Source organism: Schistocerca cancellata, chromosome 6 (assembly GCF_023864275.1).
Source record: "Schistocerca cancellata isolate TAMUIC-IGC-003103 chromosome 6, iqSchCanc2.1, whole genome shotgun sequence".
NCBI lineage: Eukaryota > Metazoa > Arthropoda > Insecta > Orthoptera > Acrididae > Schistocerca > Schistocerca cancellata.
Genome location: NC_064631.1, coordinates 249738708 through 249763150, shown reverse-complemented (window position 1 = coordinate 249763150; position 24443 = coordinate 249738708). Strand labels below are relative to the sequence as shown.

Genomic DNA, 24443 nt, shown 5'->3' with positions numbered 1-24443 from the left:
TATCGAATTTCTATTGTTGCTTCATAACCCATTATGCAGATATCGCAAGGCCAATGACGCAGTTACTTAAAAAAGGAGCCTCATTCAATTGGTCAACAGAATGCAAAAATGCAATGGAGAAACTGAAAACTGCTCTAACCACAGCTCCATTTTTGGCCTATCCAGATTTCAGTAAGCCCTTCATCCTCTCCACAGATGCTTCAAATTTTGCAGTTGGTGCTATTTTGTACAAAAAATTTGATGGTCAAGAACGTCCAGTATCATTTGCTTCCCGGCAATTAAATAAGGTGGAATGTAACTACACTACCACTGAAAAGGAACTTTGTGCTCTGGTCTTTGGTATCAAACAAAACAGATGTTTCTTAACAGGAAGAGAATTTACTGTAATCACAGACCATGCTGTACTTAAATGGCTGTTGAGCTTAAAGGATCCTAGTTCAAGACTAACAAGATGGGCATTAGAACTGAGCGCTTACCAATTCACAGTTATCCATCGTCCTGGGAAACAGCATGTGAATGCTGATGCGATGAGTCATGAGGTTTGTGTTTGTGTCACCATAAGCCGTGAGGAGGAATTAAAAGCAGCCCAAGAAGACGATCCACAATGTGAAATATGGAAAAATGATCAACAGTTCATTGAAATAGATGGATTGCTGTACAAAGTTACTAATAAAGCGAATCACCTAGTTATTCCAGGAAGCATGAGAGAGCAAATCCTAACTGAACAACATGATTCCTTGCTATAAGGACACTGCGGTAAAAAGGCAACGAATATCAAAGTAGCTGAAAAGTATTGGTGGCCACGTCGTAAGGCTGATGTATTTGAGTTTGTTTCACAATGTGATTCCTGCAACAGATGGAATAATTCGGGAAGAACTGAGGCATCATTACAAGAACTGCTGGAGACTAGTGAACCTTTTGAAAGAATTGGGTTAGACGTCGTCGGTCCCCTGCCGAAGACTAAGGATGGAAACAAGTACATATTGATGATATTAGATCATTTCTCCAGATATCTTATGATGGTACCAATACCTGATCAAAGTGCTGAAACCATAGCTAAAGTTTTTGTGAAGGAATGGATTCCAAAGTTTAGATCTCCATTAAGCATTATCAGTGACCAAGGGACGAATTTTATGAGTGATTTACTTAAACAAACATGTAAGCTGATGCAAATAACGCAGTTGAGAACCACACCAGCACACCTCGAAGGCAATGGTTGCGTCGAGAGAGTACACAGAACCATCATTAAAATGCTTAGCCACTATGTAAGCAGCAAACACGATAATTGGGATGTCTGTCTTCCATATATTGTAAATGCCTACAATGCTAAAATGCACTCATCAACGGGCCTCAGTCCCTATGACGGAAGATGCATTCACCCTTGGACTTTGCAAGATCGACAGCCGGAATCAGCAATGAACACGTAAGGGAGTTAGCTCACAAACTGAAGAACGCATGGAGGGGAGTGAAACAGCAGACTCATCAGTCCTTCCTTCCGCAAGCCAAGCAACATGATTACCAAGCAGTCGCGCCGCAGTATCAAGTGGGAGACTTTGTCTACCTGAGCAACATAGTGCTAATGAAGTCGCAGGTCAAAAAGTTTAAGAAGTTTTGGAAGGGACCATACCCGATATTGGAGGTGGTGTCACCTGTCACTCTAAAGCTCCAACTGCCTTTTTGTTCAGTTGTCGTCTATGTCAACTGTGTAAAGCCCTACCTGGGTAGATTTCCTGTAGTAACGCAGGACGACGACGAGGACCGACCAAGGGGCAGACCAGCTGCTCCAAAATCCAGGAGCCGAGCACCGCGAGTTCACAATCCAGACTTCGAGCCCGAGGCGTCGCCGCCGCCAACCCAGCAATCCAGCCCAAGGCACACTTACAACCTCCGTAAGTGTGTGTAGTGTGAGTGAATGCAAGGTGTGTTGCGTTTAGCCGAGTGCATATGTAAATGTGTTGTACGACATAAAATCGCAGCTATTGTGCAAGGTGCTCAAGTGTAAATAACATCTGTTCCACATGTCGCCGAAGACGCATATTTCTTCATATTCATTGTTTAATTCTAGTGTGTAGAACTTATTAACCACGTTTACTGTAATTCCATTCTTTGTTATGTTAGTGTGTTCCATTAATGCTGTAGACATAGTATCACAGAATGCAGGTGTGTTGTTTGAACCACAATCAGACATTGTAGTCTCAACGCACAGTGCTACAATTGTGCTTAAATATAATTTGTCTGACTATTCACCAACAATTTGATTATGTTAAAAAACAAATTGATTTGATCCGTTCAATTAAGAATAATGATACAGTCTTGGAAACTGGAACCTCTTGGTATAACAACTGGATTACTGCAAAAATGCAAGCAGAATCCACTTTCGCTAGCTATGAGCAAGAGATTAACTGTTTCTTAAAACTCTTGCCACATAAAAGCTTGATTAGGCGCAAACATGCCTGGTTTGATTTTGGAGGTAGAGCTCTTTGTACTGTATTTGGTGCCTTAACTAGCCAAGATCTATTGGACATAAAGGATAAAATACTAGCTATAGAGCAGCAGTCTAACGCAAATTCAATTAACCTTTCTAATGAAATAATTGTGTTAAGAAATATGCAAAAGACTGTTACTAACCTCACATTGTTTATTGAAAAAATTGTGGAAGAGTTCATTACACATTTTAACACAATTCATGGTGAATTGAATGCAACCATCCGTGAATTATATGCAGTTCTTCAAGCTGTGAGTGCACATTTAGATTTAAACACCCTACTGTTAAGAATTACAGACAGTTTATCAAACGCTAAATTTGATGCTCTCAATTTAAGAATAGCCTTATAAAGTAGTTCAAATTATTTCTTGAATAGTGTTTTATTGCATCCAGACCAATTTTTACAACTGTTGTTGTTGATTGAACATAAGCTAGATGCATAATCTACCATGATTTACCCTGTCAATTCCTACAATTTATATGCTTACTACAGATTAACTACCACATATTCTTTATGATTGAAGATCAATTAACTGTAATTGTTTCTATACTGACTGCAAGATCCAAGCATAATTTTGAAATATATAAAATTCATACTTACCCTGTGAAATGGAGCCAATAGGTATTCACACACTTTATCAGCTAAAGGATTATTTATTAATCAGTAAAGATAGAAGATATTTTGTATCCCTGAATGAACATGATGTTCGTAAGGGTAAACGTAGTCATAAGCTAATTTGCCCAGAGACGGCAGTATTCTTAGATACTAGAGTGTACAGTTGTGAGAAAGATTTGTTTATGAACAATTCGCCTCGCGGTGATTGCCCTAGGATTTTAATGCATCTTCATCAATCATTCCTTAAAAGATATTCTGAAGGTATAACATATTTGTTTAACTCAACTCTCGAAATCACATTTACCTGTAAAACGTTTGACACACCTGAACTACCTTTCACATTCAAATTATCTTGTAGTGGATTAATTCTGAATGTTACGCACTGTGATTTATCATGTGATCTGTCTGAAATGCCTTCTGTATTACCAACCACCTTTTATGCAGATGCAATATTCCCTTTAACAAGGATGTTACCTGTTTATTACAATGAATCATACTTACTGACCTATGCAAATCATTCTCTGTCCAGCTTACCCGAGGATGACAATTTAATTGCGGATATCCATGGAAGTGTAATAAATACTAATAATGAGTTAAATTTCTTAGAAGTAGCAACTAAAATTAAGTCTATTGAATCTTCCAATAATGCTAATCCATATTTGATTGTCAGTGCTGTGTTCTTTGTGCTTTTATAGATGTCTCTTGTATGTACAGCCTATGTAATGTACGAAATTATTGTCCTGAAAACCCGCTCGTCAGTGCCCATCATCACTGTGTCTGCAAACAGAATAAATGTTGAAGTTCCCCCACCCCCAACGCCGCCATTGGCGAGACAAACGCATGACACCCAGGAGGTCGTCTCGAGCAACCTTCGGTAGCTCGTTTTCATGAGGGAGGGTGATTGTAATGGCAGAATTGTACGGCCGTAGCGGACAGCACCAGTTGCACTCCGTGGCGTGTACACAGCCACTGGCTATGAAGAGCAGTCTGAGACCGGCCAGTTGCGAATATGTATCGCTCTCGACACAGTGATGATGGGTTACCAGACGCACGTAATGCATTGTCTTTATTAATAAATGGTAAAACTAAGTTTTCTGTGTTCCACATTCTGCACTACCCGGAACTACCACCCACGCATCCCATCCTAACAGTAAATGGACGCAATAACATTTTACTCGGCCGTACAAAAGACCCCGTTAGAATTGTGTATTTAAATAGTGATTTAGCTATGTAATGTAAATTTACTTTATTGTTGTTTAATTAAATTGTGATTAAACTATGATTTTACTCCTATCAATTACCTTGCCAACAAAAAAAACAGTGATTCTTTACATGTGTACATGAGTGCCACACACCTGCATGTGTTATGAAGAACGGTGTGCCCACTCGAGGGTTAAGAACTACAAGGATTAGTTCATTTTCGATACTATGAAACATACATTTTCCGCTTCAAGCTCTTTGCTTTCCACATTTTGGGAGGAGGCAGTATGGATAACAACAAGCAAAAATGTCCAGTAAACATGGGCTCTAAAACTTTTTTATATTTGCTACTGCGAAATATCTCTTCCATTGAACAAGTGCTCATAGCTCTTAAGGTACATGTATTTTGGAACCCAAGTTTCTTGAACTTTTTTTCCTTATTTTGTTATAAGAAACCAGTTCTCAAAGTCTGTAAAAGGTAATTTAGTTACACCCTGTACATACAATCATTGGATAGCCCTTTTGCAAATGGTTAGAATTGCAATTCTCTGCAACATGTAGAACGAGCGCCAAGGTGCATTAGTCTTGTTGCCAGGCCTGACAGGGTATAATATAAGGAGCATGAATAGTGTCAGATGTTGAGCAAGAACTGTAATGGATACAGAGATGCTATGTACTTATGTGAGTAAGTCTTATCAGCACCTGAAGGTTTGAAAGAGGCCTCAGTGCAAGTCTCCATTTTGCCGGCTGTTCAAATTGTGAAATACCTAGATTTTTGGTGGATTTGGATGTGATTGGGGAATACAGGAGCAGGCATGCCCATCATCAAGATTCCCGTCAACCATCTCTGACCACTACAAGGGAGGATTTCTGTATTTCACACCCAAGCACATTTGCACTGCCTGCTGTCCAAGAACTAGAAATAGATTCTCTGCAACATTTGTGGCACCCTGCACCATAGGTCAGAGCTTATCAGCAGCCAGACTAGAGAATTACTGTCCCATACATAGCCTGCCATTACCACAACACAAACGTAGAATGGTGTCATGACTGGGAGCATGGACCACTACTGAATGGTGTCACACTGCACTCAGCAATGAATCACAGTTCTGCATTATCCCACACGACCGTTGTCAGTGAGTATGGTAGCAACCTGGAGAGAAGTTCCAGGTCCAATACAGAAAGGAAGAAAAAACAAATCTAAAACATCAAGACATTACGGAAGAGTATCTAAAAGACATTGACAAGACACCGGAGTCACCAGGTAGAAATCAGATCTCTTTTGTCATATTACTGCTTTTTAAAAAAAACTTAAAACACGAGCCACAGCTCACACGTCATCCACTAAAATGTCCGGCAAAGCGGGCGGCAGCCCGACCCTGAGACGTAAGTGACTAAAATAGGGGCAGAGGATCAGGAAATGTCTGACTGTTAATGGCTGGCTACAGAAAGGGCAGCTGGGTGCAGGATCGCCACTCAACAAGTGGCGGTGACTAAAGCAGCAGTGCCCTATTTGCAACAGAGCTAACATTATTTCCTCATGGTGAGACGGCCGGGAGGAAGTCGACCAGGCGGTTAGGAGAGGTTTAACTTCTCTGAGTTTGTTTCCATGAAGGAAGCACCAATGGTCATACTGAAGTGACGTGATACGCCGATAGAGAAAAGTACAAATATCTTGTGGGGGAACAGAGTAAGAGGCGGGCCAACCGAGATGGACTGCGGCCTTGGCTGCAGCATCAGCAGCGTCATTCCCAGGCATACCAACATGGCCAGGAAGCCACATGATTACTTTGGTTCCCCCATCCGGGAACAATTGGAGGCAGTCTTGGATCCATAGAACGATGGGGTGGACTGGATCTGGATCACCCAGACTCTGAAGGGCACTGAGGGAGTCAGAGCATATCACACAGCAAGTAAGCTGGTGCCTCCGGAAGTATTGAATAGCCTGATAGATGGCAAAAAGCTCTGAGGTAAAAACTGTGTGCACCAGATGAGAAGCCGGTATTGAAACTTATCATCCCCGCCGACAAAAGCAGAGCCAACACCACGGGCCGACTTGGAACCATCAGTGTACAAAAATATGCTAACGGCAAGTTGCGAGCGAAGTTTGAGAAATTTGCAGCAATAGGTCAGCTCGGGAGATGAATCTTTCGAGAATGAGCTGAAGTCAAAATGAATACAAACCTGTGCCTGAAGCCAAGGTGGTGAAGAGCTCTCACCCATTCGGAAAGTGACAGAAAGTGTGAACTACAGCTGCTGAAGCAGGTGACGAAAGCGGACACTGGAAGGCTGCAGAGAAGAAACGTACATCTTGTATTCGCAGTCAAGAATGCCATAAAAAAAAGGGTCAAAGATTGGGTGGCCCGGCATGGAAGAAAGCTGACACGCATACCTACTGCATAGGATGTCACGCTGGTATGACAGTGGTAGTTCACCGGCTTCTGCTTAGAGACTCTCAACTGGGCTACTACGGAAGGCACCAGTGGCGAGACGAATCCCCAAATGGTGTATTGTATTTAGACAGCATAAGATAGACGGCTGTGCAGAGGAATAGATAATGCATCCATAATCCAACTTGGAGCAGACAAGAGACTAATAGAGGCCAATCCGGTCAGCTACCCAAGAGGTATTACTCAATACACAAAGAACATTGAGGGACAGGATGCAGCATGCAGCCAGGTAAGACACGTGGGGAGACCAACTGAGTTTCCTATCGAACATAAGCCTTAAGAACTTCGTTGCATCCACAAACGGGAGAGCATTTTGGCCCAGTCACAAGGACGGTGGAAGAAACGCATTGCACCGCCAGAAGTTAACACAAATGGATTTGGCAGTAGAAAAGCAGAAACCATTTGTGACACTCCACAAATAGAAACAGTCCAGACAATGCTGAAGACAGTGTTGCAGGAGATGTGTCTGCTGGGAGCTGCAATAAATAGCAAAGTCATAAACGAAAAGAGAGCTGGAAATGCCAGCTGGAAGGCATTTCATAATTGGATTGTGGCTATGGCAAAGAGGATGACACTCAGTACGGAGCTCTGAGGCACCCCATTCTCCTGTGAAAAGGTGTGGGATAAGGAGGAAACCACACGGACCCAGAAAACTCTGTCTGTTAAAAATTCCCGGATGAAAGTGGGAAGATGACCGTGAAGGCCGCATGTGTGCATAGTACATAGAATGCCTGTCCGCCAACAGTTATCATAGGCCACATTCTGAACTACCCGGAACTACCGCCCACAAATCCCATCCTAACAGCAAATGGACACAATAACATTTTACTCGGCTGTCCAAAAGACCCAGTTAGATCTGTGATAATGAGGAAATGTCTTTCTGCATTCATTTATAACAACACTTTTTATCTAAATAAAACTAAGCTAATATTATTTACAAATTGCCACTGTATTACATATGTACTGTGTCTCAAATATATATTAAGGTTGTTAATTGGTACCTTTTTTCAGATTCCACATTGGAAGAAAGTGGAGATACTACCATTTTACAAGTAGACTCCTCCTTTTCTCCCTCTGGATTTGCCTCGGTAGACTTGAATTTCAGGTTATCGTCCATCCAAATGCGAGGAGATGATATTGTGTTTTTTTTAGAAACAGCAGAATCACAGTAAGGATGGTAAAAATGATACCCATTTTTATCATGTGCAAGACTGCGCACCCTGCAAGTAATGCTGAGTATGAACACCTTGTCTCTGGGGGTTGCAAAGTGAAAGAAAATTACATTCAACTAACCTTCTCCTTATAACATGCCAAAAGGCTTTCTTTTTACGTTTCTGTCTCTCAGTTCCACCATTCAGTTCATGAATTACAGAAGGGTCACTACGTGAGAATACATTTCTTGATGTTGGTGAAAGAGAATTTGGTGAAGGAGAATATGGGGAACTGGGCTGACTGCACGTGTCATATTGAAACATTTTGTTATAAGAAAGTTCAAAATTATCTTGGAACTTTTCTTCCTGAATGCTTTTCTCAATGTTTCTTGAAAATTCTTGCTTTTTTGGAACCTCAAACTTTTTTGGGAAATGATAATTGTGTGGACTGAGGTAATAACGCACATCATTTGACGAACGCTCCATTTCCACTGCCTTACCAGGCTGAGAAACAATTTGTTTCGTTTTGTCATCTGTTTTCTTGCAGGCTTGATTTTCAGAAAGAAAGATGGAGTCACCAGGACTATAAGTTTCACAGCCACACATTTGCAGCGAAGTCATAGGTGACAAATAACCGGTGTCTGGTACTTCTGTCATATATGTAGTCTGAGGAGACAACAATTCCTCTGTTGCAAAATTGAACTTGTTAGCTGTAGGAGAAGCAGCTGTCTTTGAAAGGATATCTGTGGCACCTGAAACTGTATCTAATTCTTTGACTCTATAATCCATTTTTGGCATTTCTAAAGGCATCAAGAAGTTGGGACGAAACTTTTTGCTATCATGTTCTATTTTCGTTTTCAAGAGTTCTACAAGATCATTATACTGCTTTGATTCAGCTATATCAATAGCTGACTGGCAGAACACATTTGTACTGTCAACGAGTGCACCATATGCCAGAATCAGTCTCACAACAGAATAGTGTCCACATGATGTTGCTAGCATCAGTGCTGTGGCTCCTGCAATAAATAGAGAGCTGTGAATCACTTGGATTTTATAAGCATTATTTAAATGAATATTAACTTTTACATTAATTGTCCCTAATAACTGTCAGTACATTTTCACTTGTTCCAAGATTAGAATTTACATATATCATCGTAAACAAGGAAATAATATTGCATGGTGCAGCTTATTTATGGTATAGGAACAGCTGAAATCAGAAAGTATCATTGAAACTAAGAATAAACTTATGTGACAGCAACATAGTAACAAAACTCCAAATTACTATTACACTATACTGCCTCTAGTAACAGTTTACACATCTAAAAACAAACAACAAAACAATTTCTTCTAAATGTTAATCCACTGAGGAAACAGTGCAAAAAAAGTGTGTTTAGAAATGCTTTGTGTAATGTCTGAATAGATACTTAGACATTAGTTACATAATATTTTTCTCATAACTTTAGAACTAAATTGACATTTCAACAAAAATAAATTATTATTGGAGGAATATCCTGGCAAATTCATATAATAAATTCTCAGATCCACAGTGAGGTAAATTCATCAGCTATTAATAAATATTTGTAAAAAAGTCTAATAAATACATAAAATAAATCAATCTACCTTCAGAGATCACTTTCAAAGATTATCTACAGTATTTTGTAGGCAAAATAATTGCCAGGACGGTTTGAGATACTCTGATCTGTGAGGTGTTGCTCTAGGTGAGCTTTTTCCATCCACTATAATGTCAACTAATATGAGTCAATTTATTACAATGGCTAAGGCTTCGAAATCAGAGGTCCATGAAAAGTTCTCTGGAATTCTGTTTCTTGAGTCACTAGTGTCTATAATGAATGTTTCATCCCAGTTTATAACTCTGAATCTATAACTGTTGTAATTTAAAGGCCCCCAAAGTTTTGTTTTGCCTGTTTGTGAAGGTTAACCTCTCAGGAACTGCAGTAACAGTTTTGATACAGTTTTCACTAATAGCTAAACTGATTCACAAAGAAGGTTTGTGTATATAAATTATTGCCACTACATCAGACAAATCCTCTGGCCATAGCTATGTGAAGCTGGGGAGTGCAATACCAAAATGAGTATATGTGTAATTCGCTGCAAGTCATAGGTTCAGCAGGTAAAATTGGACTGGTGATAGAAGGCAGTACATTGCCAAAATGTCTTGGCTATTACTTTGAGTTCATCTGCCAGAATTCTTAAGTGATTCGGATATTTTCCACTCCGAAAACCAACAAAAGAAACCAAAATAAGGCCATGCACTTTCCACTGTGTACCAGAAACAAAGCCATTAATGTGAAGTTCATTAGGTCAAAAAATTACAGTAGGATTCACCATATAAGACTGAATTTGGAAGAAACAATAATACTTTTGGGAGATGATTTTGCAGGGAAAAAAAACTGTATGACAAAAGACTAATACTTACAGCTGAGCCTGCTGATGCTGGAAATGTATCGGAAGTGCTTATTTCCCAAGACAGTTGAAGGGTCATAACTTTATTAACATGCAATGTATCAATATTTTACTTTGAATAACACTGACGGTGAGATCTACCTGCCTCTGCCCTGTCATGTTTCCCATTACCTCCCCACCCACTCTTTGCTCCTGACATCTTACCCCTCTCAACCATCATATCTTCCACCTTCGCTCACTCCTGTCAATATGAGCAAGCCTTTAATCTGTCTGCATTATCGTGGTGTAGTTCTTTTTGGTATCTATATGGTTTGTGGGTGTGTGTGTGTGGGGGGGGGGGGGGGGGGGGGAGCAAGGTTGGCATGCATGCACAAGTTTCATATTAAAAAAAGGAATGATAACTAAGAAGCTAATTAAGTCTGTGTTGTGACTCGCCGATCTTTCAAAGTGCCGCCGCGCAGTTATGCGCGTCCTCTACATGCAGCGCTGTCTGCCAGCCATGCAGCAGCAGCGCCACCTAAGCGGCCAGCCAGCCAGCAGCTGCTAGACTCGGACTCAGTTATGATTTGACCGTTAAAGTGCACACATGTCTTACTCTGTTTACTTGATCTGTGACTTACATGTATTGAAATACATTTGTTCAACTTGAAGTTATAACAATTGGCGACGAGGATGGGATTTTTCTTTTCCATCGTTGACTCACATGTTTCCATGGCTACTTTAGAGCAACTATTGCAAGGCCTCTATCAATACCAACAATTGCCATTCAGGGTTGCCAGCACCTCTGCTCTCTTTCAGCGATTCTTGGAACAATTATTGCTCACTTTCCCTGGGTGTATAAATTACCAGGACGACATTTTTATCACTGGCTCTACCACTGATGAACATCTTCAAAATCTCCGCACACTTTTTCATGTCTTACAGACTGCCGGCCTTAAGTGTAATCTTCAGAAATCTAAATTTTTTCAGGCATCTATCACGTACTTGGGGTTTCAACTTTCTCGGGATGGTCTTCATCTGCTTCAGAAAACTGTCGCTGCGATCGATGCCCTTCCTTGCCCTACATCTGTTAAGGAACTGCAGGCCTTCTTGGGGAAAATAGCATACTGTCACAAGTTTTTACCGTCTGCTGCTTCAGTGACTCAGCTGTTGCATTGCCTGTTGCATAAAAACATGCCTTTTCACTGGTCCGCGTCATGCAATGTGGCTTTCCAGAAATTGACGATTATGCTGAAACAGGCCCCGTGCCTGGCTACTTATCGACCTGGCCAACATCTTGTTGTTGCCACGGACACCTCTCAATATGGGTTCGGTGCAGTCCTTGCGCACCGTTTTTCTGACGGTTCTGAACAACCCATTGGTTATGCCTCCAAAACGCTCACGGATGCCCAACAAAAGTATTCTCAAATTGAAAAAGAAGCTTTGGCCATTATTTATGCTCTTCATAAGTTTGGTGTTTTTTCTCTATGGATCCAAATTTCATCTTGTTACGGATCACAAACCACTTGTTTCCTTGTTTCATCCATCAACGTCACTTCCTGACAAGGCTGCACACCGGCTCCAGATGGGGCTCTTTACTTGTCTCATTTCAATTATGAGATTCATTTCCGGCCGACGGCTCAACATGCGAATGTTGATGCATTGTCTTGCCTTCCCACGGGTCCTGATCTGGCATTCGATAGGGACGAACTTATGTGTTTCGGTTCCCCATCACCGGGGACCGGCTGGCGGCTGCTACGGGTTCTGACCATACCCTTTCCCGGGTTTTACGCTGTATTCAGAAGGGTTGGCCAGATCGTCCATCCGCTAAAACTTCTGATCTGTTGCGGAACTACTGCGCTTTGCGTTACCGCCTCACGGCTAGGGATGGTGTTACCCTCCTTTCCACCGACAATGCTTCGCTGCGTGTTGCGGTACCTGCATCTTTGCGTGCTGCGTGCTGCGTGCTTCGGTCTTGCGACACCTTAACCAAGGGCACTGGGGTTGTAACGCTGGAAATGCATATCCTCCTATTTCCATCTATTGTACTACAAATTTTTTTCCTTATTTTGTTACCTGAAGATATGACATTTCTGTGTCTTTATATATTATAATTGATTATATATATATATATATATATATACTCTCTGCCCAAACTCTTTGCCTTTACAAATGTCTGCTTGTGTCTGTGTATATGCGGATGGATATGTGTGTGTGTGCGAGTGTATACCTGTCCTTTTTTCCCCCTAAGGTAAGTCTTTCCGCTCCCGGGATTGGAATGACTCCTTACCCTCTCCCTTAAAACCCATATCCTTTTGTCTTTCCCTCTTTCCTGACGAGGCAGCCGTTGGTTGCGAAAGCTAGAATTTTGTGTGTATGTTTGTGTTTGTTTGTGTGTCTATCGACCTGCCAGCGCTTTTGTTTGGTAAGTCTCATCATCTTTCTTGTTAAATATATTTTTCCCACGTGGAATGTTTCCCTCTATTATATATATAAAATAGAAGGAAACATTCCACGTAGGAAAAATATGCCTAAAAACAAAGATGATGTGACTTACCAAATGAAAGTGCTGGCACGTCGACAGACACACAAACGAACACAAACATACACACAAAATACAAGCTTTCGCAACAAACTGTTGCCTCATCAGGAAAGAGGGAAGGAGAGGGAAAGACGAAAGGATGTGGGTTTTAAGGGAGAGGGTAAGGACTCATTCCAGTCCCGGGAGCAGAAAGACTTACCTTAGGGGGAAAAAAGAACGGGTATACACTCGCACACACACACATATCCATCCACACATATACAGACCAAGCAGACATATTTGAAGACAAAGAGTTTGGGCAGAGATGTCAGTCGAGGCAGAAGTGTAGAGGCAAAGATGTTGTTGAATGACAGGTGAGGTATGAGTGGCGGCAACTTTAAATTAGCGGAGATTGAGGCCTGGTGGATAACGGGAAGAGAGGATATATTGAAGAGCAAGTTCCCATCTCCGGAGTTCGGATAGGTTGGTGTTGGTGGGAAGTATCCAGATAACCCGGACGGTGTAACACTGCGCCAAGATGTGCTGGCCGTGCACCAAGGCATGTTTAGCCACAGGGTGATCCTCATTACCAACAAACACTGTCTGCCTGTGTCCATTCATGCGAATGGACAGTTTGTTGCTGGTCATTCCCACATAGAATGCATCACAGTGTAGGCAGGTCAGTTGGTAGATCACGTGGGTGCTTTCACACGTGGCTCTGCCTCTGATTGTGTACACCTTCCGGGTTACAGGACTGGAGTAGGTGGTGGTGGGAGGGTGCATGGGACAGGTTTTACACCGGGGGCGGTTACAAGGGTAGGAGCCAGAGGGTAGGGAAGGTGGTTTGGGGATTTCATAGGGATGAACTAAGAGGTTACGAAGGTTAGGTGGACGGCGGAAAGACAAAAGACACTCTTGGTGGAGTGGGGAGGATTTCATGAAGGATGGATCTCATTTCAGGGCAGGATTTGAGGGAGTCGTACCCTGCTGGAGAGCCACATTCAGAATCTGATCCAGTCCCGGAAAGTATCCTGTCACCAGTGGGACACTTTTGTGGTTCTTCTGTGGGAGGTTCTGGGTTTGAGAGGATGAGGAAGTGGCTCTGGTTATTTGCTTCTGTACCAGGTCGGGAGGGTAGTTGCGGGATGCGAAAGCTGTTGTCAGGTTGTTGGTGTAATGCTTCAGGGATTCCAGACTGGAGCAGATTCGTTTGCCACGAAGACCTAGGCTGTAGGGAAGGGACCGTTTCATGTGGAATGGGTGGCAGCTGTCGTAATGGAGGTACTGTTGCTTGTTGGTGGGTTTGATGTGGACGGACGTGTGAAGCTGGCCATTGGACAGGTGAAGGTCAACATCAAGGAAAGTGGCATGGGATTTGGAGTAGGACCAGGTGAATCTGATGGAACCAAAGGAGTTGAGGTTGGAGAGGAAATTCTGGAGTTCTTCTTCACTGTGAGTCCAGATCATGAAGATGTCATCAATAAATCTGTACCAAACTTTGGGTTGGCAGGCCTGGGTAACCAAGAAGGCTTCCTCTAAGCAACTCATGAATAGGTTGGCGTACGAAGGGGCCATCCTGGTACCCATGGCTGTTCCCTTTAATTGTTGGTATGTCTGGTCTTCAAAAGTGAAGAAGTTGTGGGTCAGGATGAAGCTGGCTAAGGTAATGAGGAAAGAGGTTTTAGGTAGGGTGGCAGGTGATCGGCGTGAAAGGAAGTGCTCCATCGCAGCAAGGCCCTGGACGTGTGGGATATTTGTGTATAAGGAAGTGGCATCAATGGTTACAAGGATGGTTTCTGGGGGTAACGGATTGGGTAAGGCTTCCAGGCATTCGAGAAAGTGGTTGGTGTCTTTGATGAAGGATGGGAGACTGCATGTAATGGGTTGAAGGTGTTGATCTACATAGGCAGAGATACGTTCTGTGGGGGCTTGGTAACCAGCTACAATGGGGCGGCCGGGATGATTGGGTTTGTGAATTTTAGGAAGAAGGTAGAAGGTAGGGGTGCGGGGTGTCGGTGGGGTCAGGAGGTTGATGGAGTCAGGAATCCTCAGAACCTTAGGCCCCCTACAAAACCTTTCACCTGACGGACGCAAACAGAATGCTTACACCAAGAACCGAACGCGGCCGCCAGGGGCGACCGCCATCCCCACCACCGCACACGCCGCTGGTCCACCGCAGCCACCCGAGGTCTAGTGGAGGGGGGTGACCGCGCATATAAATAGCCCACTCTCCGCGAATCGTGACACTTCGCCAGAAGATGGGTAGTATGACACTTCCCGAAGCGTCACGAGATATCTACGCTACCACCTGGATGGAGACCCGAGAAACCTTCATCAAAGGTTAGGAGTGTCTCCACTCAATTATTATGGTCTAAAAATTTGTTTATGGTTAATTAGCCTAATGCTAAATTTTCTTGGATGTTTTGAGCATATGCATTTCCGCTGTTTTTTTTTTTTTTTTTTTTTTCTTTTGGACATTTACTGAGTCTGTTTAGGTTACACGAACATCCTCAGACAATGTGTGGCATGTGTAACACTGGAAATGCATATCCTCCTATTTCCATCTATTGTACTTCAAATTTTTGTAGTTATTTTGTTACCTGAAGATATGACATTTTTGTGTCTTTATATATTGTAATCAAGGCAAAGAGTTTGGGCAGAGATGTCAGTCAAGGCGGAAGTACAGTGGCAAAGATGTTGTTGAATGACAGGTGAAGTATGAGCGGCGGCAACTTGAAATAAGCGGAGGTTGAGGCCTGGTGGGTAACGAGAGGAGAGTATATACTGAAGGGCAAGTTCCCATCTCCGGAGTTCTGACAGGTTGGTGTTAGTGGGAAGTATCCAGATAACCCGGACGGTGTAACACTGTGCCAAGATGTGCTGGCCGTGCACCAAGGCATGTTTAGCCACAGGGTGATCCTTATTACCAACAAACACTGTCTGCCTGTGTCCATTCATGCGAATGGACAGTTTGTTGCTGGTCATTCCCACATAGAAAGCTTCACAGTGTAGGCCGGTCAGTTGGTAAATCACGTGGGTGCTTTCACATGTGGCTCTGCCTTTGATCGTGTACATCTTCCGGGTTACAGGACTGGAGTAGGTGGTGGTGGGAGGGTGCATGGGACAGGTTTCACACTGTGGGCGGTTACAAGGGTAGGAGCCAGAGGGTAGGGAAGGTGGTTTGGGGATTTGATAGGGATGAACCAAGAGGTTATGATGGTTAGGTGGACAGCGGAAAGACAAAAGACACTCTTGGTGGAGTGGGGAGGATTTCATGAAGGATGGATCTCATTTCAGGGCAGGATTTGAGGAAGTCGTATACCTGCTGGAGAGCCACATTCAGAGTCTGATCCAGTCCCGGAAAGTATCCTGTCACAAGTGGGGCACTTTTGGGGTTCTTCTGTGGGAGGTTCTGGGTTTAAGGGAATGAGGAAGTGGCTCTGGTAATTTGCTTCTGTACCAGGTTGGGAGGGTAGTTGCGGAATGCGAAAGCTGTTTTCAGGTTGTTGGTGTAATGGTTCAGGGATTCCGGACTGGAGCAGATTCGTTTGCCACGAAGACCTAGGCTGTAGGGAAGGGACCGTTTGATGTGGAATGGGTGGCAGCTGTCGTAATGGAGGTACTGTTACTTGTTGGTGGGTTTGATGTGGATGGACGTGTGAAGCTGGCCGTTGGACAGATGGAGGTCAACGTCAAGGAATCAACATGCCAGTGCTTTCGTTTGGTTAGTCACATCATCTTTGTTTTTAGATATATTTTTCCTACATGGAATGTTTCCCTCTATTATATTCATATCATTAATTTGAACCCAACAATTACGTTTGATATTGTCACTGTTGCATTTCGAAATCTTTCCTGTCATCTTACTTACTCTTTCTGTTTTTGCAAGTAGGTTCACTTTGTCTTCACCTTCTCCTTTTTACCGTAATCTACCATACAATTTTATCCCGCCTATATATACTCAATAATACGCAACCCACTACCAAACCATAACAGAAATTTTTTTTTTCCACTTTCAACACTGCCGCTGTTATAAAATCCACCGTTTCCAGTCACAAACAGTTCCTTTCACCTATTAAACAACCATTTCGGCTAGTTCTAATAACTTTCTCTTTATTTCCATTTCCGTTTTTCCCAAATCACTGTTCATTTTTAGCCGCTTCCCACAGGTTTTAACGTCATTATTTCTTCGTCAGACAATTGTTATCCTCATTTTCATAATCTGCCACCACAAAACCACTCCTTTTAATACATTTACACTCAGTTTTTTTCGAAATTTTTCCAAATTTCTCCATCCTTTAACGTGTTTTGGCGGCAACACAACCACCTAACCTTTGTGCACATCATTGTTTACCAACCCAAGTTCACCACAGGATCAACATAGCTCAGCTTTAACCAACACTTTTTCGACCTTTTTCACACCAGACCTCCAGTTGCTTTCCAGTTCACCTTTATCTCTCCCCATATATTTTTATTTTCGTTTTCATTTCAGCCTCATGTTACACTTTCCACCTTCTAATACCATGTCACCCTCACAACATCCCCACAACGACCCCATTAAGTTTTATTTACATTCCCTCCGCAAACATGCCTTCCCCCTAGCCAGATTACGCTCCCATATTTTATTTACTCAGGCTTGTCTGACATTTGGCATTACCCCCAAAGGCCTCACACTTAAAGTTCTCATCTCTGGCTGTAACCCTTCTTTCCATCAGTCCCTATACCAGTTCCAAACTGAACAATCCATTGCCCTCACCCACCTCATCCTTCACCTACACATCAACTCAGCCAACGAACACATCCGTCAACTCCTATCCTTAAAAAAAGTCCTCAATCTTTCCTCTCCCACATCCACACCGGCTGTTCAGAGCATCCTCCTACAGGCCAACCGCAAATTAGAACAGCATGCCACCCTCCACCTCAAAAAACTATCCAATCTCCTGGTTTCCCACCTCCGGAAAGGAAACTCACTCACCCTTCACAACCTTTCCAGCAAACCTCAACCTCCTCTCATTGCACACAGACCCAGTCTCTCCCATCTACTCAATCTCCCACTTCCAGCTCCACTCCCCCCAAAACCTCAAAATTCTAATCAACACAATCTGGAACCACAACACCCTAATTCAGTAGTTAACCTTTCCTCCAAACCTCTCTCCCAATCCGAAACCTCTGTCCTATCCAAAGGCCTCACCTTCAGCCCTACTCCCAGATTCAACCAAACAGCCCTCGTCAAAGATTTACTGTCCTACACTCGTACTCTCTGCTGGAAATATCACTTTGCCACGAAGAAAAATGATCCTAATCCTACTCCTAATGATGCAACTCCCCGAGACACTAACCAAATTGAACCCTGCCTGGAACAGTTCCGTCCTCCGTCACAGTGGGACCCACTTCCCCTTCCTCAAAATCACCCTCTCCAAACCTTCCAGGAATTTCTGACTTCCAGCCTTGCCTCTCAATCCTTCTTAAAAAACCTTAATCCTATTCCCAACATCACCACTGCTGAAGCCCAGGCTATCCATGATCTGAAGGCTGACCGATCCATCGTCATTCTTCCGGCGGACAAGGGTTCCACGACCGTGGTACTTGATCGTCGGAAGTATGTGGCTGAGGGACTGCGTCAGCTTTCAGACAACACAACATACAAAGATTGCCAAGGTAATCCCATTCCTGGTGTCCAGGCGGAGCTTCAAGGAATCCTCAGAACCTTAGGCCCCCTAAAAAACCTTTCACCTGACTCCATCAACCTCCTGACCCCACCAACACCCCGCACCCCTACCTTCTACCTTCTTCCTAAAATTCACAAACCCAATCATCCCGGCCGCCCCATTGTAGCTGGCTACCAAGCCCCACAGAACGTATCTCTGCCTACGTAGATCAACACCTTCAATCCATTACATGCAGTCTCCCATCCTTCATCAAAGACACCAACCACATTCTCGAACGCCTGGAATCCTTACCCAATCTATTACCCCCGGAAACCATCCTTGTAACCATTGATGCCACTTCCTTACACACAAATATTCCACACGTCCAGGGCCTCGCTGCGATGGAGCACTTCCTTTCAAGCCGATCACCTGCCACCCTACCTAAAACCTCTTTCCTCATTACCTTAGCCAGCTTCATCCTGACTCACAACTTCTTCACTTTCGACGGCCAGACATACCAACAATTAAATGGAACAGCCATGGGTACCAGGATGGTCCCCTCATACATCAACCTATTTATGGATCGCTTAGAGGAAGCCTTCTTGGTTACCCAGGCCTGCCAACCCAAAGTTTCGTACAGATTTATTGATGACATCTTCATGATCTGGACTCACAGTGAAGAAGAACTCCAGAATTTCCTCTCCAACCTCAACTCCTTTGGTTCCATCAGATTCACCTGGTCCTACTCCAAATCCCATGCCACTTTCCTTGATGTTGACCTTCACCTGTCCAATGGCCAGCTTCACACGTCCGTCCACATCAAACCCACCAACAAGCAACAGTACCTCCATTACGACAGCTGCCACCCATTCCACATGAAACGGTCCCTTCCCTACAGCCTAGGTCTTCGTGGCAAACGAATCTGCTCCAGTCTGGAATCCCTGAACCATTACATCAACAACCTGAAAACAGATTTCGCATCCCGCAACTACCCTCCCAACCTGGTACAGAAGCAAATTACCAGAGCCACTTCCTTATCCCCTCAAACCCAGAACCTCCCACAGAAGAACCCCAAAAGTGCCCCACTTGTGACAGGATACTTTCCAGGACTGGATCAGATTCTGAATGTGGCTGTCCACTCCCTCAAATCCTGCCCTGAAATGAGATCCATCCTTCATGAAATCCTCCCCACTCCACCAAGAGTGTCTTTTGTCTTTCCGCCGTCCACCTAACCTTCGTAACCTCTTGGTTCATCCCTATCAAATCCCCAAACCACCTTCCCTACCCTCTGGCTTCTACCCTTGTAACCGCCCCCAATGTAAAACCTGTCCCATGCACCCACCCTCCCACCACCACCTACTCCAGTCCTGTAATCCGGAAGGTGTACACGATCAAAGGCAGAGCCATGTGTGAAAGCACCCACGCGATTTACCAACTGACCGGCCTACACTGTGAAGCTTTCTATGTGGGAGTGACCAGCAACAAACTGTCCATTCACATGAATGGACACAGGCAGACAGTGTTTGTTGGTAATGAGGATCACCCTGTCGCTAAACATGCCTTGGTGTACGGCCAGTACATCTTGGCACAGTGTTACACCGTCCGGGTGATCTGGATACTTCCCACTAACACCAACCTATCAGAACTCCGGAGATGGGAACTTGCCCTTCAGTATATCCTCTCTTCCCGTTACCCACCAGGCCTCAACCTCCGCTAATTTCAAGTTGCCTCCGCTCATACCTCACCTGTCATTCAACAACATCTTTGCCTCTGTACTTCCGCCTCGACTGACATCTCTGCCCAAACTCTTTGCCTTTACAAATGTCTGCTTGTGTCTGTATATGTGGTGTGTGTGTGTGTGTGTGTGTGTGTGTGTGTGTGTGTGTGTGTGTATACACCTGTCCTTTTTTCCCCCTAAGGTAAGTCTTTCCGCTCCCGGGATTGGAATGACTCCTTACCCTCTCCCTTAAAACCCACATCCTTTCGTTTTTCCCTCTCCTTCCCTCTTTCCTGACGAAGTAACTGTGGTTTGCGAAAGCTTGAATTTTGTGTGTGTGTTTGTGTTTATTTGTGTGTCTATCAACATACCAATGCTTTCGTTTGGTAAGTTACATCATCTTTGTTTTTAGATATATTTTTCCCACGTGGAATGTTGCATTTATGTCGATGTATAATTGGTTTGTTTTGTAAATATTATTTGTATTTTTACGCTGGGTCTTGCCTAGGGAAAACTATGCAGAGGGAGAGTCTGGCTGGAGTAGGGCGGTGGAGCAGGTGTGTTGTGTGACGCTCCCGCGAGTTGTCGCGCTTTCAGGGTTTGGCAGAATGTAATTGCGCTTGACTTGCTATGATAGTTTCCGACACGGTGTCACGGACAGGAAGCATTAGCTGGCGCACATCAAGAGCCCGTTTCACCTGGTGACCATGTCGAGAAGAAGCCACGCCAACATCCAGCTTCTGCAACAGTGATGGCCGACAATGAGTGACTGTCGCCACCTCCTCGATCGACGACTTCAAACCTTCAATCAACCCACAAGGAAGACTGGAAGCATGTAAAATTTTAGAACTGTATGGCAGACCTCAGCTTTTCAAACTGTTTCAAAATTACAGCAACATAGCATGAACCTTTGTTGCTCATTGTCCAAATTGCATTACCAAGCAGGGTCCCTTCCTTTTCCGGAATGAACCCGAGTGTCGTTGTAATACAAATGCCAGCATTAAAGTAATATCATTCCATTTCACTGCTTTAATTTCAAAATTCAGTTAAAGTATTCATAGCTGGCTACAATATTTAGATTACACAAGCACAAATTAAGAGTGTGAGTTTTGTTACCATATTTTAGCTTACCTGTGACTGCAGCCCAGCTTGGTACGTACTAAATTTTACTATTGTTAATTGTTCAGAATCATTTAATTCAACTTCATAGTTAAATCTATTATTTCTAAATTGCGTAGATTCAAGTAGCTTTTGAAATGATTGTTGAGGTAGCCCAAGACTAACCTTATTTTATTGAATTTCGTAGTGCTTCAGAAACAAAGTTCACTATTAATTTCAGTCACTAAATTAACTTTCAATTTTCCAGTTTTATTAATTCTTTTGCTAAATTAAATCAGAGTATAGCGAAATTTATTACTTCTGACAAACATTCAGTTTTCACACAACATGTGTCAACCTTCAGTTGCCACGCTTTTAGTGCTAAATATATGTGCATTAATCTTTCATTTTCAGTTATTATAATAGTTGTCCATGGAACTGGCGACCGTAATTTTCCCCAAATCTCAAATACCTAATTAACGCCAATTAATTGTTAATGTAACGACCACACATTTACTTTCTTTATCAATTTTACCCTTTTCTCAAGATTAATATCCACCAATTTCATTTGCATTTTTCCTTTCATTTAGATGTAACCCTTTCCTCCCTCTTTACTGACAAATTAACTTCGGTGACGATTGCTTTTCCCAAATTTCCATTAGGTGCACACGGTTTAATTTTTCACTGTCATGAAGGTCGATAAGTGAGGGGGAGGTTACAGGGTGTCTCTCGCACAAAATCTCTGGCGCACTGTCAAGTGTACTGGCCCGGCATCGACTCTGAAATAGCACACATGGTCGCTGCCTGCGGCCCTTGTGCGTCACAGGCCGCTGGCCCAAAGTCATCTTTGTCACCGTGGCCTTCGCCTGAGAAGCCATGGGAGCGTATTCATGCTGACTTCGCGGGACCTTTTTTAGGTACTTATTGGCTTCTCGTTATTGACACTTACTCTAACTTTCCTTTCATTGTCCGTCGCACGTCGCCTACCACCGCAGCAACCACCAATGCTCTAGCTCGCATTCTCTCTTTGGAAGGCCTTCCCTCTACTCTTGGTACTGATAATGGTCTGCAATTTGCCTCTTCCGATTTTGGGGATTTTTGTGCCCGTCACGGCGTCATGCATGTCACGGCCCCTCCGTTCCATCCACAGTCAAACTGTGAGGCTGAACGACTGGTCCGCACATTTAAGGCTCAGATGAGGAAGCTCCTGACTTCTTCTGCTGCTGATGATGCGCTTCTCAAATTTCTGGCTTCTTACCGTTTCACCCCCATGGGCGACCACAGCCCGGCTGAGCTCTTAATTGGCCGACAGCCCCACACGCTACTTCATCTTCTGCGGCCTTCCACCTCACGGCCGCGGGTGCCTTCACTTGGCCGATTCACTGCCGACGACCTTGTATGGGTATGGGGATATGGCAGGCAGACCCAATGGAGTCCTGGCCGCATCTTACGACACCGTGGCCAACGCCTGTATGAAATCCAGACGGACACGGGTGTTGCAATGCGTCATTAGGACCAGCTTCAGCCTCGTGTGTCAGCAACGCCTGTTCCGGATGCCGTTACACCACCTTCGGCTCTACCTGATGCTCGGGATACTGGAATCTCTCATTACTTACAGCGCAGTCCTCTCACCATCATATCGGTGCCAGCACAAGAACTGACGACACCAGGAGACGTGCCCATGCAAGGGCCAGATGACCATCATCTGTCGGAGCAACTCTACTCGCCTCCTTCGGACGCGGACACATTACCCTTGTCTCCTGTTATAACAACCGGACTTGCCGCAATGGGCAAATTGATGCACGGGGCCCCAGCAGATTCGACCCCCATGTCTCCTGTCATCTCATCCCGTTATCATCGGGAAGCCTCCTCCTCGAGACTTTATGGCCAGTCAAACAACATCTATGGATGTTAGCAATCTACAGGCCACCTCCATCAAGACCTGTGCAAAAACTTCAAAGGGGGGAAAAGTGTTGTGACTTGCCGATCTTTCAAAGTGCAGTTACGCGCATCCTCTACATGCGGCGCTGTCTGCCAGCCACGCAGCAGCAGCACCACCACCTAAGCGGCCAGCCAGCCAGCGGCCGCTGGACTCGGACTCAGTTATGATTTGACCGTTAAAGTGTACACACGTCTTACTCTGTTTACTTGATCTGTGACTTACATGTATTGCGTCTTCCTTGAAATACATTTGTTCAACTTTAAGTTATAACAGTCTGTGCATCTAAGCACGACACAGGAATCAGATACAGGTGAGTGGTTGCCTTTCTTAGTTTTTATTTTATGGGTTTCCAATGAAAAACATGTTGGAGTTCCACAACTATGGTATTATTTGTCTCTCTTTATTCACACAATTTATTTCCAAGTAGCAGCTGTGCTCTTGATGACCATATATTCAAACTTGATCAATTTCAGAATCACTAAATTCCATCATCAGACCCCTTAGTAAACACCATGAAGTCATTCATGTCACAAGATCTTGTTCTGAGGCACAATCACATGTACCATCCAAAATATTGGGTACATTGATAGTCAGCATGATGATTTAAGTGTGCCTATTCACAAACACCATTTGTTTGCAGATGAATGACTATACTCATTTTTATATTTTGCTCCACATTAGTATTTTGATTGTCGTAATGAACAGATCTGTACTGCATTTTAGTTTCAGTAGCATACACTGACAAATACTGCACTTATTAAACATGTGATTTGAGCACACTGTGACATTGTGCAGAAGTTGGATGCACATATTGTACATATTATTGCTATGATTACCCTAGCTGTCTTCATTGGGCACTTCAAGCAAAAGTAACCTTTCATGTTCCCAAGCCTGGACTTCAACCTGAATGTCTAAAGGTGAAGTTGCAAAAACAAATAACAATCCATCTTTCTTCTAGAAAATTTACTTTTATAAGTTCATTTTTCTCAGTTCCACATCCTGTTTCTTTTATTTTCGTTTTCACACTATGAATTCTTTTGAGTTGAGCTCTAATCTTAGTCCTATTGATTACTACTACTCAGTAAGTTGAATGTCAGCTACTATTTCATTGTTCTTCTTGAATCTTCCCTTCCCCCTAGTACATGTATATTTTACCCAAAAATTTTCCTGCCTCTACATTTCTCATTATTGTGATGAAGGAATTAAAAAAAA

The 24443-nt window shown here is 43.4% G+C and overlaps 1 protein-coding gene across 8 annotated transcripts in view; it reads right to left on the bottom strand.

The window, feature by feature from the left end:
- The window catches only part of LOC126191587 (uncharacterized), a 128829-nt gene that overhangs the window by 39827 nt on the left and 64559 nt on the right, over nucleotides 1–24443 (bottom strand). For all 8 annotated transcript variants that reach the window (XM_049932526.1, XM_049932524.1, XM_049932530.1 and 5 more), the window contains 2 exons: nucleotides 8045–8918; nucleotides 7753–7971 (listed from right to left, as the gene is read on the bottom strand). In XM_049932526.1, the coding sequence (XP_049788483.1) occupies nucleotides 7753–7971; nucleotides 8045–8918 (1093 nt within the window). The remainder of the gene's footprint in view (nucleotides 1–7752; nucleotides 7972–8044; nucleotides 8919–24443) is intronic.